Source organism: Hemiscyllium ocellatum, chromosome 18 (genome assembly GCF_020745735.1).
Source record: "Hemiscyllium ocellatum isolate sHemOce1 chromosome 18, sHemOce1.pat.X.cur, whole genome shotgun sequence".
In the NCBI taxonomy this organism is placed as follows: Eukaryota; Metazoa; Chordata; class Chondrichthyes; order Orectolobiformes; family Hemiscylliidae; genus Hemiscyllium; species Hemiscyllium ocellatum.
The window spans coordinates 14219758-14240838 of record NC_083418.1 but is presented as its reverse complement, the minus strand read 5'-3'; the positions used below and the strand labels follow the sequence as shown (position 1 = coordinate 14240838).

At 49.1% G+C, this 21081-nt stretch overlaps 2 protein-coding genes across 6 annotated transcripts in view; one reads left to right on the top strand and one right to left on the bottom strand.

Moving 5' to 3' along the window:
* The window catches only part of nup160 (nucleoporin 160), a 75900-nt gene extending 74626 nt beyond the window's left edge, over positions 1-1274 (top strand). Inside the window, exons 35-36 of the mRNA XM_060838707.1 lie at positions 429-533; positions 655-1274. Coding sequence (XP_060694690.1) covers positions 429-533; positions 655-759 — 210 coding nt within the window. The 3' untranslated portion in view covers positions 760-1274. The remainder of the gene's footprint in view (positions 1-428; positions 534-654) is intronic.
* Positions 1275-7442: 6168 nt separating this feature from the next.
* Positions 7443-21081, bottom strand: part of LOC132824135 (CD59 glycoprotein-like) — a 25406-nt gene continuing 11767 nt past the window's right edge. For all 5 annotated transcript variants that reach the window (XM_060838378.1, XM_060838383.1, XM_060838382.1 and 2 more), the window contains exons 2-4: positions 9819-9898; positions 8786-8887; positions 7443-8283 (exon numbers count right to left, since the gene is read on the bottom strand). In XM_060838378.1, the coding sequence (XP_060694361.1) occupies positions 8072-8283; positions 8786-8887; positions 9819-9898 (394 nt within the window). In that variant the 3' untranslated portion in view covers positions 7443-8071. The remainder of the gene's footprint in view (positions 8284-8785; positions 8888-9818; positions 9899-21081) is intronic.

Here is a 21081-nt window from a genome sequence, read left to right as displayed (position 1 = left end):
TTCTCCAGCCTGAGACCAGCCTCCTGTAGCAATAACACAGATTCTGTTGTATCCACTTCCCAATGTTCCCATACTGCTGCCTGCCTGTCCCACTGTCCCCTCCCCCTCCCCGTTCCCATACTGCTGCCTGCCTGTCCCACTGTCCCCTCCCCCTCCCCATTCCCATACTGCTGCCTGCCTGTCCCACTGTCCCCTCCCCCTCCCCATTCCCATACTGCTGCCTGCCTGTCCCACTGTCCCCTCCCCCTCCCCATTCCCATACTGCTGCCTGCCTGTCCCACTGTCCCCTCCCCCTCCCCGTTCCCATACTGCTGCCTGCCTGTCCCACTGTCCCCTCCCCCTCCCCGTTCCCATACTGCTGCCTGCCTGTCTCTCCCTCCCCGTTCTCTCTCGGAGCCTGGTCCAAGTGACTGTAATCTCTGTTACAGAGGTCCCTGTCAGCCACAGCTCCAGCGGTTTGGCTGCCGTACACCGCTATTGACCAGTTACTGCAGGCACTCGGAGAGAACCCCGGCAACCTGAATAACGTGAGGGTGAGTGTGAAACATTCGGAGACAGTCGTGTGTCGTTGTGAACGTTGGTCTGTCCTTGGTGATAGATATCTCTGATGTGCAAGCACCTGGGTCTTGATAATGCTGTCTGTTCTTTCCTTAGCTGTGTGAGAAACTGCGGAGCAGGCTGGCTGATTATCACCAGCAGGTGGATCAGACAACGCTCGACATGAACAGCTACCGGCGCCAGCAGCAGCAGTTATTGTGAAAGTGGGCCTGATGTCGGGGAGCTGCCTTGCTCCATTGGGTAGATGCGGTGCCTGATTGACAGGCAACATCCCAGTGACACAAACTGCCTTTTCTACATGACCTTGTGTGCCTCTACAGACTTGTCAAAGTAGACATCACACAGAAACACATTGCGCACATACACCCACAAACACACAACTTTGTAATAATGTCCAACTTCTGGTCCATTGTCTACTTGTTCCATTGTCACTGTCCCTGTATCCAGAGTGTTCTGCATCTCTCTGTAACTGGGGAGGGTAATCCCTGGATCCCTCTGCCTTGTCTCCCTAAGCATGGGGTTGATCCATGGATCTCTGTATGGGGATGGAGCCAATGCGTATAATGTGTGATCCCAGGCTCATTTTGAGCCAGTGACTATATGTGGGGTTTTTTTTACTGTACATGAATGCTGAAAACCTGCCTTTTTAAGGCTTTTTATTTATTGGAAGTTTTTTTTCCAATCACGTTTCATAAAATAAAGGAATTATAATTGTTTGTTCATTTGCAATCTCTCATTGGTGAATGCGTGGTACCTGCTGAGGTGAGACGCCCCCTCTGGTGTGAGGTGAGACGCCCCCTCTGGTGTGAGGTGTTGAGAAGGACATATGCAGGCCCAGAGTGGTTTTATCCAGGACTTTGTGCCAGGGACTTCCAGTGTGCTGCAGTTGGATTGGCTGAGGGGCAGGGCTTTCTGCCAAGGTCCCCTCCCCATCACACTGGGAGTGGAAATTGCCTTGAACAACCCTGGATAGAGCAGCTGTAGTCAACACTGAGCACATGACACTGCTGCATGCATGATGGGAAAGCTATGGAAAGTCATAGGCATAGCAAGCCTGCATAACTTGGCATGACAGCCTCTGTTTTAATGCTAAACTACACCAGTGGATCAAATCCTACACCCAAACTCTCGCCTGAGTTTTACTGATACCAGCAAAACAAGGATTTGCAATGCCAAACTAATGACTCCCAGCCACCTACCTAACCATGTTTTTGTGAAGTTAGTTGAAGAATGTTAGCCCAGTTATGAGCAGTTACCTTTGCCATCTGAATACACAGGGTAGGTTTCATTAAAGTGCTGCTCTGAGCAGGCAGCTCTGACAATCCTCAGTACTCCAGCTTGTTCTGGTATAACATGCATTTCATTAACATGAACTGGCTATAACGCACTTACTCAACTGTTTGGATAATGTGAACGTTCAACCAATGAGTTTTCTATGGGTTGGGGCTGATGGGTGTGTTCCTCTGCAGCCCCCACCCTGTCACATTACAGCAGGACGGCCTGGACACTGAATATTACTGTTGCTTGAAGTGGGACTTGAACCTAGACATTCAGTTTATGGTGAGGGTAGTATTAAACGTCTGTTACTAGCTGGTGAACTCATCCAGCCTGTTCAGTTTACTAAGGTCAGTGCCAGTTGAAGGCTTGTGTCTAGAATGTGCCTTGTGTTTTCTTTCCTTACCTTTCCACTTTGTGATCTTTAATAGAGACAAACATTGACTTGGGGTTAGTGTGTTATGGACTGATCCTTCCCCCATCTCCAGAATTCCACACTAACAACAAATTACTGGAGAAACGCAGCAGCTCTGATGAAGGGTCACCAGCCTTGAAATGTTAAGTCTGCCTCCATCTCACCGATGCTGCCAGACCTGTTCAGTTTGATTTTGTTTCAGATCTCCATTACCCACAGGTCTTTGTTTTATTCTGTGCTTCCAGCATCTCTGAAATTTTACTGAGCTTTCAGCCCCAGAACAAAGCTTCAGAGACTCCTCAGCTCCTCCCTGGACAATACTGTGCTGAAAAGACGGATGGCATCAGGAGTTCTGAACATGTGTTTGCAGACGCTAAGCTGCTGCAGTTCTGACCGTGCCTGTGCGATGCTTTGGGCAGAGGTTCGGAGGGATCGAGAACCCAAAGTGCCTTTTCTGGTTGGCACACCCTCCAAACAGGGTTCTGCTGCTGCTGCCACAGCTTGAACACGCTCAATCACTTGCTGTTTTGTTCCGAATCTGGTACGTTGCCCAGTGATGTGATAAAAGCAAGACTGGTCTGGTTTGGAACAGCTGAGGGCTTCAGGGGAGCTCATGGTCACCCCAGACCTGCTCAGTGAGTCACCGGCATTGATCACTTCCTGATAAAACTGTAGCTGCCCTGCCACACACATTTAGAGTCAATCGCTGTGACGTTGGAAAAGGACAGCATCCAAGGAGCAGCAGAGCTAATGTTTCAGCCCAAAACATTGACCTTCCTGCTCCTCAAGTGCTGTCTGCCTGCAGTGCTTTTCCAGCTTCAGTCTTGTCGGCTCCTGTCACAAATATGTAGCTCTCACTGTGCAAGAAAACTGGACCCCTACGGAGGGGTTAATGAGAGTTTAGATGGGGCTTTGCATCATCTAATCTGGTCTGAAACCGCTCGGAGAGGGAGGGGGCCCAGCAGATCACTAAGCAATGTCAGGCCTCTGACAGGGTATTTAATTGTGATAGATAATTAGTCCCAATCCTATATCTATTCCCTGAATTTCAGCAATTTTGTTTTGGAAGTATTTTGATTAGTGCGAAAGTGTGGCGTGCCAAACAAGAATACAGTTTAAACTACGAGTTCACAATAGTTTCTGGAACATCAAGTATTGGTACACTGACCTTTTGTCCTTGAAATAGAGTTCTCTGAAGAGACCCTGTTGGATTGGACAGTGGTTCCTCTGTAGTTTAATGCAGCTCACAGACTGATGGATCTAACTCCAGCACTTACCAAACATAAAAACAAAATTGCACACCATTTCAGCTCTGACTAAAAGTGCAATCCATAGATTACATGGAAACAGGACAAAAATATCCCATCCAATCCACCAGCCTCCTTAACAAAATAACCTTCAGCACAGTCTGGTCAATGCTTCACCATTATCAACTCAAACCTTTCTTTATGAACAAGTAATAACAATTCCTGTCAAAGACAACATAGCTTAGACAGAACAAAGCTCCCTCTGCACTATCCCCATCACCTCCATCCCCACCCCCACTCACCTATTGTACTCTATGCTACTTTCTCCTTACCCCCACCCCTCTCTCATTTATCTCCCCACTCTGCAGGCACCCTGCCTCTATTCCTGATGAAGGGCTTTTCCCAGAGATGTCTATTTTCCTGCTCCTCGGATGCTGCCTGACCTGCTGTGCTTTTCCAGCACCACTCTAATCTATACTCTGGTTTCCAGCATCTGCAGTCCTTGTTTTTAACCTACTATCCCCATCAGCAATTCCCAGCACAGGGTTAGATACAGAGGAATGCACCATTCACTCCTGTTCACAAATAAGTCATGAACTAATCTGTGCTAACTGTGTTTCACTGCAACTTATTAAATGCCATTTCTTAAATCCATTCCTGTTTTACCTCAAAAGTTGTGCTCAAATCTCTCAGCTAGGGTTCTGTTCCATTCTCCAGAACTGAAACAGCTCAAAGTCACACCTGAATCTAATGTGATTCTGACAGAGATATACTTAGATTTAGATCAGATTCCCTACAGCGTGGAAACAGGCCCTTCGGCCCAACAAGCCCACACCGACCCTCCGAAGAGTGACCCACCCAGACCCATTTCCCTCTGACTAATGCACCTAACACCATGGGCAATTTAGCATGGCCAATTCACCTGACCTGCACATTTTTGGACTGTGGGAGGAAACCCACACAGACACAGGGAGAATGTGCAAACTCCACACAGACAGTCACCTGTGGCTGGAATTGAATCTGGGTCCCTGGTGCTGTGAGGCAGCAGTGTTAACCACTGAGCCACCGTGGCACCCCGGATTTGACTTGCCTGCAGCTTTATAGCGATCTTGCTGCTTCAGCGTTAAACATGTTTGTCTTGCACTGTCACAAAAGTACTTCAATGTGTAAGGAGGGTTACTGGCACTTTCTCACTCCAACTGCCCAGTGACTCAAATATGCACATAGCTACTATATTCCAGTGGTAATTTGGTTAGATTTTGGCCCTAAGTCCCCTCTCAGCATGTTTATTTGAAATTCTCCAGTCAATCATGTTTGAATATAACTGGGGACAGGAGCCACGGTTCATTTATATTCCCTTAAGGCAATTGTTTTTGATGTTTCTTTCGACACTTAGTAGGTGCTTGTCAAAAAGAACCACCTTGTTATTCTAATCCCATGTTCCAGCAATTGGCTGGCAGCTTTGTATGCCTTGGCATGGTGAGTGTGCATCTAAATACTCAGTCATACCATTTTACAGTACAGGAGGCCATTGGACCCATTGTATACATACCCACTTCCAAAACAGCAGCTCAGCTAGTCCCACTCTCCAGTCCCGTGGCCTTAGCCTTCTAAATTCATCGCTTACAAATACATATCCAGCTCTCTTTCAAAACCTCTAGTGGAATTCAGCAACGTATTCCAAATCCAAACGGAGTACACGAGTTTCTCATCTCATTCCTCGCTCTCTTGCTGACAATCTTGAAATCTGACCTTTACCCTGTAAAAATTGATTATAATTTTGAACACCTCAATAAGAAACACCTCACCTTCTGGGCGGCACGGTGGCACAGTGGTTAGCACTGCTGCCTCACAGCGCCTGTAGACCCGGGTTCAATTCCCGACTCAGGCGACTGACTGTGTGGAGTTTGCACATTCTCCCCGTGTCTGCGTGGGTTTCCTCTGGGTGCTCCGGTTTCTTCCCACAATCCAAAGATGTGCGGGTCAGGTGAATTGGCCATGCTAAATTGCCCGTAGTGTTAGGTAAGGGGTAAATGTAGGGGTATGGGTGGGTTGCGCTTCGGCGGGTCGGTGTGGGCTTGTTGGGCCAAAGGGCCTGTTTCCATACTGTAAGTCTAATCTAATCTAAAGTTACATCTTAACCCTTTCTGCTCCAAGGAGAACAAGCTGCTTCCTGTCTGTCCTAGCTACGTCCCTCTCAATCTCCTCCGCTCCAAGGAGAACAGCCCTAGTTTGGCCAATCTCTCCAGCCCAGGTCACATCCTGGTAAACCTCTGCACCCTCTGCAGAGCGATCACACCCCTCCTATAACAAGGGTTCCAGAACTGCACACAATACTAATTGTGTATTAGTAAGCGTAACCAATATTTTGCACAGTCTCAGCATCACCTCGCTGATCTTAAACTCTGTGCCTCAGCTACTAAAGGCAAGTAACTCACAGGCCTCATTAAACCTTTTAAACCTAAGTGTCCCTTTACCTTCAGGAACTGGTGTACAAGCATACCAAAATCCTACCTGTTCAGATACTTGCCTTGCCTTGTTAGTCCTGTCCAACTGCATCACCTCATAATTATCAGGACTCAAATTCCTTTTACCAAAGACCAGCCCCCATCTATACCTCCTGTAATTTAAGGCTGTCCTCCTCACTATTCTGGATTGTGTGAAGTTACTGATCAATCTCTTAAATTCAAATCTAAATCATTTATGTGTGTCACAAACAGCCAGGACCCCAACACGACCCCTGTACGACCTCACTCAACACAGACTTCCAATCGGAAAATACCCTACAACCATCACCCTCTGTGAAACTAGATGTGGGTCCAATTGGCCTAAATTCCTTGGCTTATATTCTTTGCTATCAGTCTCCCTTGTGGGAAATTATCAAAAGCACTACCCTTGTCTACACGCCTGGTCATCTCTGTGAAAAATACAATCAAGTTGGTCAGGTGTCAGCTCCCCTTAACAAAACCATGCTGACTGTCCGTGATTAATCCTTACATCTCCAAATGCAGATTCATTCTGTTCCCTCAGAATTCAAAGTTTGTGCGAAGATTTGTAGCTCGGGTGCTTGTTGTAGTGGTTCTGTTCGCCGAGCTGGAAGTTTTTGTTGCAAACGTTTCGTCCCCTGGCTAGGCGACATCATCAGTGCTCTGGAGCCTCCTGCGAAGCGCTTCTCTGATGTTTCTTCTATAAATGCCGGAAGAAACATCAAAGAAGCGCTTCGCAGGAGGCTCCAGAGCACTGATGATGTCACCTAGCCAGGGGACGAAACGTTTGCAACAAAAACTTCCAGCTCGGCGAACAGAACCACTCCCTCAGAATTGCTTCCAGTAGTTTTCCCATCGTTCAGATTAGACTGACCAGCCTGTAGCTGCCTGGGTTATTCCCCGGTTCTCTTCTAGAATAATGTTACCACGTTGGGTGGCACCACCTTTGAATGCGATTACAAGTCACTGAAATATGGTTTTAGATTTTACAAAAATCCCCTAGCTTCCAGCCAGAAAGTTGGGAAAAGAAGTCATAACATATGATTTCACAACAATGTCCAAATGCTCTGCTGCTGGTGTCTGAAATTCCATTCCCAATCCAGCCCGTGATTATAAACCAACACTGGCACCTGGACAGCCCATGTGCTGATGTTAAAAATTCTCACCTTCATTTTGAATCCAGCCATGGCCTCATCCCTTCCTGTGTCTAATCCCCTCTAGCCCCACAATCCTCACAGACATGGCTTCAGCTGCCTAGAGCTGAGGCTCAGGAATTCCTTTGCTTTCATCCTTGAAGGCATTCGTTAAAACCTGCCGCTGATGGGCTGACATTTCTATGTGACTTGGTGTTGAATGCTGCTGCTTTCTGACAGCTCCTGCTGCCAGTGCCATCCTCCCACAAGTGGGACGTATTCCCCTTCACTTCCTGCTGATAGTCGGAACATCACAACAAACCCAGGCTCATCCCAAAAGATGACTTTTATTGTTCAATTGACGGAAGTTGTCAAATGCTTAATACAAAAGCATCAGCTAGCTGCTTGATTCAACACACATCTGTAACACAACATAGATGATCAGCTCTGGGGTTTAGACAAGGCTCAGCCACCCAATCTTGTCTATTGTAGTTTAATCATTAACATAGGCATCTTCCTAGTCAGGGATTACCCACTAGTACAGGTCCACCTTGGGCTGGCTGGGGGCCATGTTATAGCAGTGGCCAGGCCAGCAAGCTAGAGATAATGAAAGATAAAGCAAAGGAGTTATTGTTTAAAATGCAACTGAAGTTGTAAGAGTTGGCAGTGGCTGACTGAAGCGCTGTTAAATGCAGGGAAGCAGAGAGATCCTGAGGGCAAGCACACATCCTGAACACTCCCATACTAAAGAACAGGACGCCAGTGACCTCCCCTTTTAGGTTAGTTTACCAAACGGGAATAATGTCAGAAACAAGGGGGAAGGGACAGACTGTTATAAAATCATCCTCTCATAAACATTGTTAGATCTGGCAGATACAATTTGGTGCATTTGGAAACACTTTCAGAAGCCAGCCTTCTGTCTCAGGAGGCATGCTGTGGTCACAGTGGACTCCAGTTTCAGAAGTTGGCACTATGCCACCCAGCAAGAGGAGCGAGGAGAGCCAGCAGGCTGAGGGTCCCAGCTACCCTGGAGCTGCCACTTCGGGAGTTGCACAGATCCCAATTACAGCAGCTGAAGGTGAAATCCAAATCCCTGCTGTACTCAGCCTTCACCGCCTTGGCATGACATTCCCGATCAGTCCAACAGCGACGTAACAACCTGTGAGAAGCTGCAAACAAAACGCAACGCTTTCAGTAGGAACTATCAGGAAGGAGTCAACAGGAGGAAGGATAGGGGCTGGGGGGGAATCCAGACCCAGCAACAGGCAAACTAGGCCAGTCTGAAAGAACAGACAGCCAAGGGCACGCCACCGGGGGAAGAGAGGAATCACGGGGGGCTGGGTTTGGGGAATTGGTTGGGTGAGTGGGTTCATGGGCAAAGAACCCAAGGCCGATCATGAGGGGGAGGAAGCAGTAACTAGAACAAAGCAGCTGTGCAGAGCTGGGACACCTGCTGGCAATGCTGCATTCAGAGCACTCTGCAGGAACCAAGGACTGCCGTGGTACAAGAAAACAGCTCACCACCACCTTCTCGAGGGAAATGAAAGCCAGGCACGAGAAACTGGACCTGGCAGCAACAACAACACAGCCCGAGTGAACAAAAGGCACTCTGGGAATGCTTGGATTCAACACTACTTTTTGAAATCACCACAAGGGCAGACGTTAACCCACCTTGAGTAACATTCAGACAGACATTGAAGTTTGCTTGACACTTCTCCTTCGAACACAACAAGTCATTGTCAGAGTCACATGTGTAACATGTAATAGCATAACCTGGTGCAGCGTCAAGACAGATAAACAAAGAACGCATTAGTTTCACATGGTAAACTATACCTGGCACAACCAAAAAAGCAATGATTCAATGTCAGTGTAAACAAGTGAGAGAGAGAGAGAGAGAGAGAGAGAGAAGATGGAGCAGATACACAGTGTGTGAATGAGTGAGTGTGTGGACAAGGTTTCAGTGAGAGAGAGTGTGTGTGTGTGTGAGATCGAGAGACACAGAGGGGATGTCTCCCTATATATCTGCTCCTCAATTTCCCACTGACTATGACAGGGGCTTGGCTATATTTCAATACCACCAAAGTGATCGCCCACTTATCTCGGAGTTCCACCCATATAGCTTCACTGGACATCCCATCAGAAATATCCTAAATATAGCACTAATGACTTCCCTAATCCAAAATACCCACTCCCCTCTCCCCCCACCCCCTTACCTCCTTTTCTACCCTTTCCAAAACATGTTAACCTCAGAACACTGAGCTGCCAACCCTGTCCTTCCCCCTACAGCCAGGTCTCTGTAAGATCTTTGATATCCCAGTCCCATGTTCCTGCCCGGAGTTTATCTGCCTCACCTTCAGGCCTCTTGTGCTGAGGCAAATGTGGTTTAATTCATCCATACTTCCTCCTTCCCTGCTGTGCCTGGTTAACTTGTTCCATTGAACTTCAGATCCAGCCTCAACCTTCTCTCATTACTGCTCAGAAAATGTCCCCAACCTCAGCCCCACCCATCCCCCTGATGCCCCCACCATCTTTACAGAGAGAGAGTGTGCGTGGATCAGGTTCAGTGAGGGTGATTCACTGTGGATGTAGATGAGACACACAGTCAGTGAGAGCACCCTCCCTGATCTCCATCCCTTTCCCACTTTGCTTAAAACTGACAAACATTTCACACCGTCATCCCACTCGGAAAACGTCACTCACTCACCAAGTGTAGAGACAGACAGGAGGAGTAAGCTCTTCAGTAATACGTGGGCCATAGTTCCAGCAGGTTCTCGGCCCTCCCACCTGTCCAAGTGAAAGGACATCGTCAGTGTACACCAGGGGCTCCCAGACACCCACACGGCACTGTCACTCTCTGGGTCTCATCCCCGAGAGCAGCCTCACTCTCTCTTTCTATTTCTCCCTGACCCTGTCATATCCCACCCTTCCCTCACCCACTGACACATCTTCCGTCCCCCTCCCCCCTTCTCTGTCACACCCCTTCTGTCATATCCATCCTCCCTCTCCCCCTTCTATCACATTCCCCCCTTCTCTCACATTCCCCGTCACATTCTCTCTCCATCACATTCTCTCTCTCCGCCCTGTCACATTCTCTTCTCCCTCTCTCACTCACATTCCCCCTCGCTGCCCCACACTCCCTCTCTCTCTCTCTCTGTCCCGTTCTCTATCTCCCTCTCTCCCTCCCTCTCTCTCTCTCTCTGTCCCGTTCTCTATCTCCCTCTCTCCCTCCCTCTCTCTGTCCCGTTCTCTATCTCCCTCTCTCTCCCTCTCTCTCTCTGCCCCATTCTCTCTCCCTCCCTCCCTCTCTCTCTCTCTCTGCCCCATTCTCCCTCTCTCTCTCTCTCTCTGCCCCATTCTCCCTCTCTCTCTCTCTCTCTGCCCCATTCTCCCTCTCTCTCTCTCTCTGCCCCATTCTCCCTCTCTCTCCCTCTCTGCCCCATTCTCCCTCTCTCTCTCTCTCTGCCCCATTCTCTCTCCCTCCCTCCCTCTCTCTCTCTCTCTGCCCCATTCTCCCTCTCTCTCTCTCTCTGCCCCATTCTCCCTCTCTCTCTCTCTCTGCCCCATTCTCCCTCTCTCTCTCTCTCTGCCCCATTCTCCCTCCCTCCCTCTCTCTCTCTCTCTCTGCCCCATTCTCCCTCTCTCTCTCTCTCTGCCCCATTCTCCCTCTCTCTCCCTCTCTGCCCCATTCTCCCTCTCTCTCTCTCTCTGCCCCATTCTCCCTCCCTCTCTCTCTCTCTCTCTCTGCCCCATTCTCCCTCCCTCCCTCTCTCTCTCTCTCTGCCCCATTCTCCCTCTCTCTCTCTCTCTCTCTCTGCCCCATTCTCCCTCCCTCCCTCTCTCTCTCTCTCTGCCCCATTCTCCCTCTCTCTCTCTCTCTCTCTCTGCCCCATTCTCCCTCCCTCTCTCTCTCTCTCTCTGCCCCATTCTCCCTCCCTCTCTCTCTCTCTCTCTCTCTGCCCCATTCTCCCTCCCTCCCTCTCTCTCTCTCTCTCTGCCCCATTCTCCCTCCCTCTCTCTCTCTCTCTCTGCCCCATTCTCCCTCCCTCCCTCTCTCTCTGCCCCATTCTCCCTCTCTCTCTCTCTCTCTGCCCCATTCTCCCTCTCTCTCTCTCTCTGCCCCATTCTCCCTCCCTCTCTCTCTCTGCCCCATTCTCCCTCTCTCTCTCTCTCTCTGCCCCATTCTCCCTCTCTCTCTCTCTCTGCCCCAATCTCCCTCCCTCTCTCTCTCTCTCTCTGCCCCATTCTCTCTCTCTCTCTCTCTGCCCCATTCTCCCTCTCTCTCTCTCTCTGCCCCATTCTCCCTCTCTCTCTCTCTGCCCCAATCTCCCTCCCTCTCTCTCTCTCTCTCTGCCCCATTCTCCCTCTCTCTCTCTCTCTCTCTCTGCCCCATTCTCTCTCTCCCTCTCTCTCTCTCTCTCTGCCCCATTCTCCCTCTCTCTCTCTCTCTGCCCCATTCTCCCTCTCTCTCTCTCTCTCTGCCCCATTCTCTCTCTCCCTCTCTCTCTCTCTGCCCCAATCTCCCTCCCTCTCTCTCTCTCTCTCTGCCCCATTCTCCCTCTCTCTCTCTCTCTCTCTCTCTGCCCCATTCTCTCTCTCCCTCTCTCTCTCTCTCTGCCCCATTCTCCCTCTCTCTCTCTCTCTGCCCCATTCTCCCTCTCTCTCTCTCTGCCCCATTCTCCCTCTCTCTCTCTCTCTCTCTCTGCCCCATTCTCCCTCTCTCTCTCTCTCTCTCTCTCTGCCCCATTCTCTCTCTCCCTCTCTCTCTCTCTCTGCCCCATTCTCCCTCTCTCTCTCTCTCTGCCCCATTCTCCCTCTCTCTCTCTCTCTCTCTCTGCCCCATTCTCCCTCTCTCTCTCTCTCTCTCTGCCCCATTCTCCCTCCCCCTCTCTCTCTCTGCCCCATTCTCCCTCTCTCTCTCTCTCTGCCCCATTCTCCCTCTCTCTCTCTCTCTGCCCCATTCTCTCTCTCTCTCTCTCTCTCTCTGCCCCATTCTCCCTCTCCCTCTCTCTCTCTCTGCCCCATTCTCCCTCTCTCTCTCTCTCTCTCTGCCCCATTCTCTCTCTCTCTCTCTCTCTCTCTGCCCCATTCTCCCTCTCCCTCTCTCTCTCTCTGCCCCATTCTCCCTCTCTCTCTCTCTCTGCCCCATTCTCTCTCTCTCTCTCTCTCTCTCTGCCCCATTCTCTCTCTCTCTCCCTCTCTCTCTGCCCCATTCTCCCTCTCTCTCTCTCTCCCCCATTCTCCCTCTCTCTCTCCCCCATTCTCTCTCTCTCTCTGCCCCATTCTCTCTCCCTCTCTCTCTCTCTGCCCCATTCTCCCACTCACTCTCTCTCTCTCTCCCGCTTTGTCCTGTGCTCCCTCTGTCCCGATCTCCCCCGCTCTCTCTCTCTGCCCCCCTCTCTCTGTCCCGCTCTCTCTCTCTGCCCCCCTCTCTCTGTCCCGCTCTCTCTCTCTGCCCCTCTTAAGTGTGTACAAGACAATTTTCTGATTCAGTATGTGGATGTACCTACTAGAGTAGGTGAAAAACTTGATCTACTCTTGGGAAATAAGGCAGGGCAGATGGCTGAGGTGTCAGTGGGGGAGCACGTTGGGGCCAGAGACCATAATTCTATTAGTTTTAAAATCGTGATGGAAAAGGATAGACCAGATCTAAAAGTTGAAGTTCTAAATTGGAGAAAGGCCAATTTGACGGTATTAGACAAGAACTTTCGAAAGCTGATTGGAGGCAGATGTTCACAGGTAAAGGTACGGCTGGAAAATGGGAAGCCTTCAGAAATTAGATAACAAGAATCCAGAGAAAGTATCTTCTTGTTAGGGTGAAAGGGAAGGCTGGTAACTACAGGGAATGCTGGATGACTAGAGAAATTGAGGGTTTGGTTAAGAAAAAGATGGAAACATATGTCAGGTATAGACAGGATAGATCGAGTAAATCCTTAGAAGAGTATAAAGGCAGTAGGAGTATAAAGGAAGGAGGAGTATACTTAAGAGGGAAATCAGGAGGGCAAAAAGAAGACAAGGGATAGCTTTGGCAAATAGAATTAAGAGAATCCAAAGGGATTTTACAAATACATTAAGGACAAAAGGGTAACTAGGGAGAGAAAAAGGCCCCTCAAAGATCAGCAAGGCGGCCTTTGTGTGGAGCAACAGAAAATGGGAGAGATACTAAATGAATATTTTGCATCAGTATTTACTGTGGAAAAGGATATGGAAGATATAGACTGTAGGGAAATAGATAGTGACATCTTGCAAAATGTCCAGATTACAGAGGGGGAAGTGCTAGATGTCTTGAACCGCACAAAGGTGGATAAATCCCCAGGACCTGATCAGGTGTACCCGAGAACTCTGTGGGAAGGTAAAGAAGTGATTGCTGGGCCTCTTGCTGAGATATTTATCTTAAAAGTGGGTGGCACGGTGGCACAGTGGTTAGCACTGCTGCCTCACAGCGCCAGAGACCCGGGTTCAATTCCCGCCTCAGGCGACTGACTGTGTGGAGTTTGCACGTTTTCCCCGTGTCTGCGTGGGTTTCCTCCGGGTGCTCCGGTTTCCTCCCACAGTCCAAAGATGTGCGGGTCAGGTGAATTGGCCATGCTAAATTGCCCGTAGTGTTAGGTAAGGGGTAAATGTAGGGGTATGAGTGGGTTGCGCTTCGGCGGGTCGGTGTGGATTTGTTGGGCTGAAGGGCCTGTTTCCACACTGTAAGTAATCTAATCTAAGCTAATTTGTATCATCATTAGTCACAGGTGAGGTGCCGGAAGACTGGAGGTTGGCAAACGTGGTGCCACAGTTTAAGAAGGGTGGTAAGGACAAGCCAGGGAACTTTAGACCAGTGAGCCTGACCTCGATGGTGGGCAAGTTGTTGAAGGGTATCCTGAGGGACAGGATGTACATGTATTTGGAAAGACAAGGACTGATTAGGGATAGTCAACATGGCTTTGTGTGTGGGAAATCATGTCTCACAAACTTGATTGAGTTTTTTGAAGAAATAACAAAGAGGATTGATGAGGGCAGAGCGGAGATGTGATCTATATGGACTTCAGTAAGGAGTTCGACAAGGTTCCCCATGGGAGACTAATTAGCAAGATCAGATCTCATGGAATACAGGGAGAACTAGCCATTTGGATACAGAACTGGCCCAAAGGTAGAAGACAGAGGGTGGTGGTGGAGGGTTGTTTTTCAGACTGGAGGCCTGTGACCAGTGGAGTGCCACAAGGATCGGTGCTGGGCCCTCTACTTTTTGTCATTTACAGAAATGATTTGGATGCGAGCATAAGAGGTACAGTTAGTAAGTTTGCAGATGTCACCAAAATTGGAGGTGTAGTGTACAGCGAAGAGGGTTACCTCAGATTACAACAGGATCTGGACCAGATGGGCAAATGGGCTGAGAAGTGGCAGATGGAGTTTAATTCAGATAAATGTGAGGTGCTGCATTTTGGGAAAGCAAATCTTAGCAGGACTTATACACTTAATGGTAAGGTCCTAGGGAGTGTTGCTGAACAAAGAGACTTTGGAATACAGGTTCATAGCTCCTTGAAAGTGGAGTCGCAGGTAGATAGGATAGTGAAGAAGGCGTTTGGTATGCTTTCCTTTATTGGTCAGAGTATTGAGTACAGGAGTTGGGAGGTCATGTTGCAGCTGTACAGGACATTGGTTTGGCCACTGTTGGAATATTGCGTACAATCCTGGTCTCCTTCCTATTGGAAAGATGTTGTGAAACTTGAAAGGGTTCAGAAAAGATTTACAAGGATGTTGCCAGGGTTGGAGGATTTGAGCTACAGGGAGAGCCTGAACAGGCTGGAGCTGTTTTCCCTGGAGCGTCAGAGGCTGAGGGGTAACCTTATAGAGGTTTACAAAATTATAAGGGGCATGGATAGGATAAATAGACAAAGTCTTTCCCTGGGGTTGGGGAGTCCAGAACTAGAGGGCATAGGTTTAGGATGAGAGGGGCAATATATAAAAGAGACCTAAGGGGCAACATTTTCACACAGAGGGTGGTACGTGTATGGAATGAACTGCCAGAGGAAGTGGTGGGGGCTGGTACAGTTGCAGCATTTAAGAGGCATTTGGATGGGGATATGAATAGGAAGGGTTTGGAAGGATATGGGCCAGGTGCTGGCAGGTGGGACTAGATTGGGTTGGAATATCTGGTCGGCATGGACGGGTTGGACCAAAGGGTCTGTGTCCATGCTGTACATCTCTATGACTCGATCCCATGTTCCATCTCTCTCTCACTGCCCCTTTCTCTGTCCCATGCTCCCTCTCTCTCTCTCTCTGTCTCATTCTCCCTCTCTTACTCTGTCCTTCTCTGTCCTGTGTTCCCTCTGTCCCATTCTCCTTCCCTCTCGCTGTCCCGTTCTCCCTCTCCCCCCCCCGTCCTGTTCACCCTCCTTCTCTCCCCCCATCTCTGTCCTGTTCTCCCTCTATCCTCCCCCACCCCGTTGTTTCTTCCCCCCACCCCACCATTTTCTCTCTCTCTCTCCCCCTTTCTGTCCTAATCTCCCTCCCTCTCTCCCCCTCCCACTCTCCCCCTCTGTCCCGTTCTCCCTCCCTCTCTCCCTCTCTCTGTCCCGTTCTCCCTCCCTCTCTCCCCCTCTCTGTCCCGTTCTCCCTCCCTCCCTCTCTCCCCTTCTCTGTCCCGTTCTCCCTCCCTCTCTGTCCCGTTCTCCCTCTCTCTCTCTCTCTCTCTCTCTCACCCCACCCCCCCCGCCCCGTTCTCCCTCTCTCCCCAGCTCGGTTCTCCCTCTCTCTCTCTCTGTCACATTCTCTCTCATTCTCTGTCACATTCTCTCTCTCTCACTCTCTCTCTCTGTCACATTTTCTCTCTCTCACTCTCTCTCTCTCTCTCTCCCTCTGTCACATTCTCTCTGTCACATCCTCTCTCTCTCTCTTTCTGTCACTCTCTCTGTCACATTCTCTCTCTCTCTCTCTGTCACATTCTCTCTCTCTCTCTCTGTCACATTCTCTCTCTCTCTCTCTCTGTCACATTCTCTCTCTCTCTCTCTCACATTCTCTCTCACTCTCTCTCACATTCTCTCTCACTCTCTCTGTCACATTCTCTCTCTCTCTCTCTCTTTCTGTCACATTCTCTCTCTCACTCTCTCGGTCACATTCTCTCTCACTCTCTCTCTCTCTGACACATTCTCTGTCACATTCTCTCTCTCTCGGTCACATTCCCTCTCTCTCTCTGTCACATCCTCTCTCTCTCACTCTCTGTCACATTCTCTCTCTCTCTCTGTCACATTCACTCACTCTCTCTCTCTCTGTCACATTCTCTCTCTCTCTGTCACATTCTCTCTCTCTCTCTCTCTATCACATTCTCTCTCTCTCTCTATCACATTCTCTCTCTCTCTGTCACATTCTCTCTCTCTCTCTCTGTCACATTCTCTCATTCTCTTTCGGTCACATTCTCTCTCTCTCTCACTCTCTCGGTCACATTCTCTCTCTCCATCTCTCGGTCACATTCTCTCTCACTCTCTCTCGGTCACATTCTCTCTCACTCTCTCTCTCTGACACATTCTCTGTCACATTCTCTCTCTCTCGGTCACATTCCCTCTCTTACTCACTCTCTCTGTCACATTCCCTCTCTCTCTCTGTCACATCCTCTCTCTCTCACTCTCTGTCACTCTCTCTGTCACATTCTCTCTCTCTCTCTGTCACATTCACTCACTCTCTCTCTCTCTGTCACATTCTCTCTCTCTCTGTCACATTCTCTCTCTCTCTGTCACATTCTCTCTCTCTCTCTCTCTATCACATTCTCTCTCTCTCTGTCACATTCTCTCTCTCTCTCTCTGTCACATTCTCTCATTCTCTTTCGGTCACATTCTCTCTCACTCTCTCGGTCACATTCTCTCTCTCACTCTCTCTCTGACACATTCTCTGTCACATTCTCTCTCTCTCTCGGTCACATTCCCTCTCTTACTCACTCTCTCTGTCACATTCCCTCTCTCTCTCTGTCACATCCTCTCTCTCTCACTCTCTGTCACATTCTCTCTCTCTCGCTGTCACATTCTCTCTCTCTCTCTCTCTCTGTCACATTCTCTAACTCTCTCTCTCTGTCACATTCTCCCCCTCTCTCTCTCTGTCACATTCTCCCCCTCTCTCTCTCTGTCACATTCTCCCCCTCTCTCTCTCTGTCACATTCCCCTCTCTCTCTCTCTGTCACATTCTCCCTCTCTCTCTCTGTCACATTCTCCCTCTCTCTCTCTGTCACATTCTCCCTCTCTCTCTCTCTGTCACATTCTCCCTCCCTCTCTCCCCCTCTCTTCCCTCCCTCTCTCTGTCCCGTTCTCCCTCTCTCTCTCTCTCCTCTCCCCCCACCCTCCCACCTCCCCAGCTCGGTTCTCCCTCTCTCTCTCTCTCTGTCACATTCTCCCTCGCTCTCTCTCTCACTCTCTCTCTCTGTCACATTTTCTCTCTCTCGGTCACATTCTCTCTCTCTCTCTCTCTCTCTCTCTCTGTCACATTCTCTCTGTCACACTCTCTCTCTGTCACATTCTCTCTCTTTCTGTCTCTCTCACTGTCACATTCTCTCTCTCTCACTCACTCTCTGTCACATTCTCTCTCTCACTCTCTGTCACATTCTCTCTGTCACACTCTCTCTCTGTCACACTCTCACTCTGTCACATTCTCTCTCTCTCTCTCTCCCTCTGTCACATTCTCTCTCTCTTTCTGTCACTCTCTGTCACATTCTCTCTCTCTCTCTCACTCTGTCACATTCTCTCTCTCTCTCTCTCCCTCTGTCACATTCTCTCTGTCACATCCTCTCTCTCTCTCTTTCTGTCACTCTCTCTGTCACATTCTCTCTCACTCTCTCTGTCACATTCTCTCTCTCTCTCTCTGTCACATTCTCTCTCTCTCTCTCTCTGTCACATTCACTCTCTCTGTCACATTCTCTCTCACTCTCTCTGTCACATTCTCTCTCTCACTCTCTCTGTCACATTCTCTCTCTCACTCTCTCTGTCACATTCTCTCTCTCACTCTCTCTGTCACATTCTCTCTCTCACTCTCTTTCTGTCACATTCTCTCTCTCACTCTCTCGGTCACATTCTCTCTCTCACTCTCTCTCTCTCTGACACATTCTCTGTCACATTCTCTCTCTCTCGGTCACATTCCCTCTCTTACTCACTCTCTCTGTCACATTCCCTCTCACTCTCTGTCACATCCTCTCTCTCTCTCTTTCTGTCACTCTCTCTGTCACACTCTCTCTCTCTCTCTCTGTCACACTCTCTCTCTCTCTCTCTGTCACATTCTCTCTCTCTCTCTCTCTCTGTCACATTCTCTCTCTCTCTCTCCCTCTGTCACATTCTCTCTGTCACATCCTCTCTCTCTCTCTCTCACATTTTCTCTCTCTCACTCTCTCTGTCACATTCTCTCTCTCTCTCTCTCGGTCACATTCTCTCTCTCTCTCTCTCTCTCGGTCACATTCTCTCTCTCTCTCTCTCTCGGTCACATTCTCTCTCTCACTCACTCTCGGTCACATTCTCTCTCTCACTCACTCTCTGTCACATTCTCTCTCTCACTCTCTCTGTCACATTCTCTCTGTCACATCCTCTCTCTCTCTCTCTCACATTTTCTCTCTCTCACTCTCTCGGTCACATTCTCTCTCTCATTCTCTCTCTGTCACATTCTCTCTCTCACTCTCTCTGTCACATTCTCTCTCTCACTCTCTCTGTCACATTCTCTCTCTCTCTCTGTCACATTCTCTCTGTCACATCCTCTCTCTCTCTCTCACTCTCTCTCTTTCTGTCTCTCGCACTGTCACATTCTCTCGCACTGTCACATTCTCTCGCACTCCCTCACTCTCTCTGTCACATTCTCTCTCTCACTCTCTCTATCACATTCTCTCTCTCTCTGTCACATTCTCTGTCACACTCTCTCTCTCTATCACATCCTCTCTCTCTCTGTCACATTCCCTCTCTCTCTCGCTGTCACATTCTCTCTCTCGCTGTCTCTCTGTCACATTCTCTCTCTCTCTCTCTGTCACATTCTCTCTCTCTCTCTCTCTGTCACATTCTCCCTCTCTCTGTCACATTCTCCCTCTCTCTGTCACATTCTCCCTCCCTCTCTCCCCCTCTCTTCCTCTCCCTCTCTCCCCCTCTCTTCCTCTCCCTCTCTCCCCCTCTCTGCCCCGTTCTCCCTCCCTCTCTCTCCTCTCCCCCCACCCTCCCCCCTCCCCAGCTCGGTTCTCCCTCTCTCTCGCTCTCTGTCACATTCTCCCTCGCTCTCTCTCTCACTCTCTCTCTCTGTCACATTCTCTCTCTCTGTCACATTCTCTCTCTCTGTCACATTCTCTCTCTCTCTCTCACTCTCTCTCTCTCTCTCTCGGTCACATTCTCTCTCTCACTCTCTGTCACACTCTCACTCTCTCTCTCTGTCACACTCTCTCTCTCTGTCACACTCTCTCTCTCTGTCACACTCTCTCTCTCTGTCACATTCTCTCTCTCTCTCACTCTGTCACATTCTCTCTCTCTCTCTCCCTCTGTCACATTCTCTCTCTCTCTCTTTCTGTCACTCTCTGTCACATTCTCTCTCACTCTCTCTCACACATTTTCTCTCTCTCACTCTCTCTGTCACATTCTCTCTCTCTCTCTCTCGGTCACATTCTCTCTCTCTCTCTCTCGGTCACTCTCTGTCACACTCTCTCTCTCTCTCTCTCTGTCACATTCTCTCTCTCACTCTCACTCACTCTCTGTCACATTCTCTCTCTCACTCTCTCTGTCACATTCTCTCTGTCACACACTCTCTCTCTCTCTGTCACATTCTCTCTCTCTCTCTCTGTCACATCCTCTCTCTCTCTCTCTCTTTCTGTCACTCTCACTGTCACATTCTCTCTCTCTCTCTCTGTCACACTCTCTCTCTCTCTCTCACTCTCTCTCTGTCACATTCTCTCTCACTCTCCCTCTGTCACATTCTCTCTGTCACATCCTCTCTCTCTCTCTCTCTCACATTTTCTCTCTCTCACTCTCTCTGTCACATTCTCTCTGTCACATCCTCTCTCTCTCTCTCTCACATTTTCTCTCTCTCACTCTCTCTGTCACATTCTCTCTCTCACTCTCTCTGTCACATTCTCTCTCTCACTCTCTCTGTCACATTCTCTCTCTCACTCTCTCTGTCACATTCTCTCTGTCACATTCTCTCTCTCTCTCTGTCACATTCTCTCTGTCACATCCTCTCTCTCTCTCTCTCTCTCTTTCTGTCACTCTCACTGTCACATTCTCTCTCACTGTCTCTCTCTCTCTCTCTCTGTCACATTCTCTCTCTCACTGTCTCTATCACATACTCTCTCTCTCTCACTCTCTCTGTCACACTCTCTCTCTCTCTCTCTCTGTCACACTCTCTCTCTCTCTGTCACACTCTCTCTCTCTCTCTCTCTCTCTGTCACACTCTCTCTCTCTCTCTCTCTCTCTCTGTCACACTCTCTCTCCCTCTGTCACATTCTCTCTGTCACATCCTCTCTCTCTCTCTTTCTGTCACTCTCGGTCACATTCTCTCCACTCACTCTCTTTCTCACTCTCTCTCTCTCTCTCTGTGTCACATTCACTCTCTCTCTCTCTTTCTGTCCCATTCTCTCTCTCACTCTCTCTCTCTCTCACTCTCTCTCTTTCTGTCACTCACTCTGTCACATTCTCTCTCTCTCTCTGTCACATTCTCTTTCTCTCTCTCACTCACTCTCTGTCACATTCTCTCTCTCACTCTCTCTGTCACATTCTCTCTCACTCTCTCTGTCACATTCTCTCTCACTCTCTCTGTCACATTCTCTCTCTCACTCTCACTCACTCTCTGTCACATTCTCTCTCTCACTCTCTCTGTCACATTCTCTCTGTCACATTCTCTCTGTCACATTCTCTCTCTTTCTGTCACTCTCACTGTCACATTCTCTCTCACTGTCACATTCTCACTCTCTCTCTCTCACACTCTGACTCTCTCTCTCACTCTGTCACATTCTCTCTCTCACTCTCTCTGTCACATTCTCT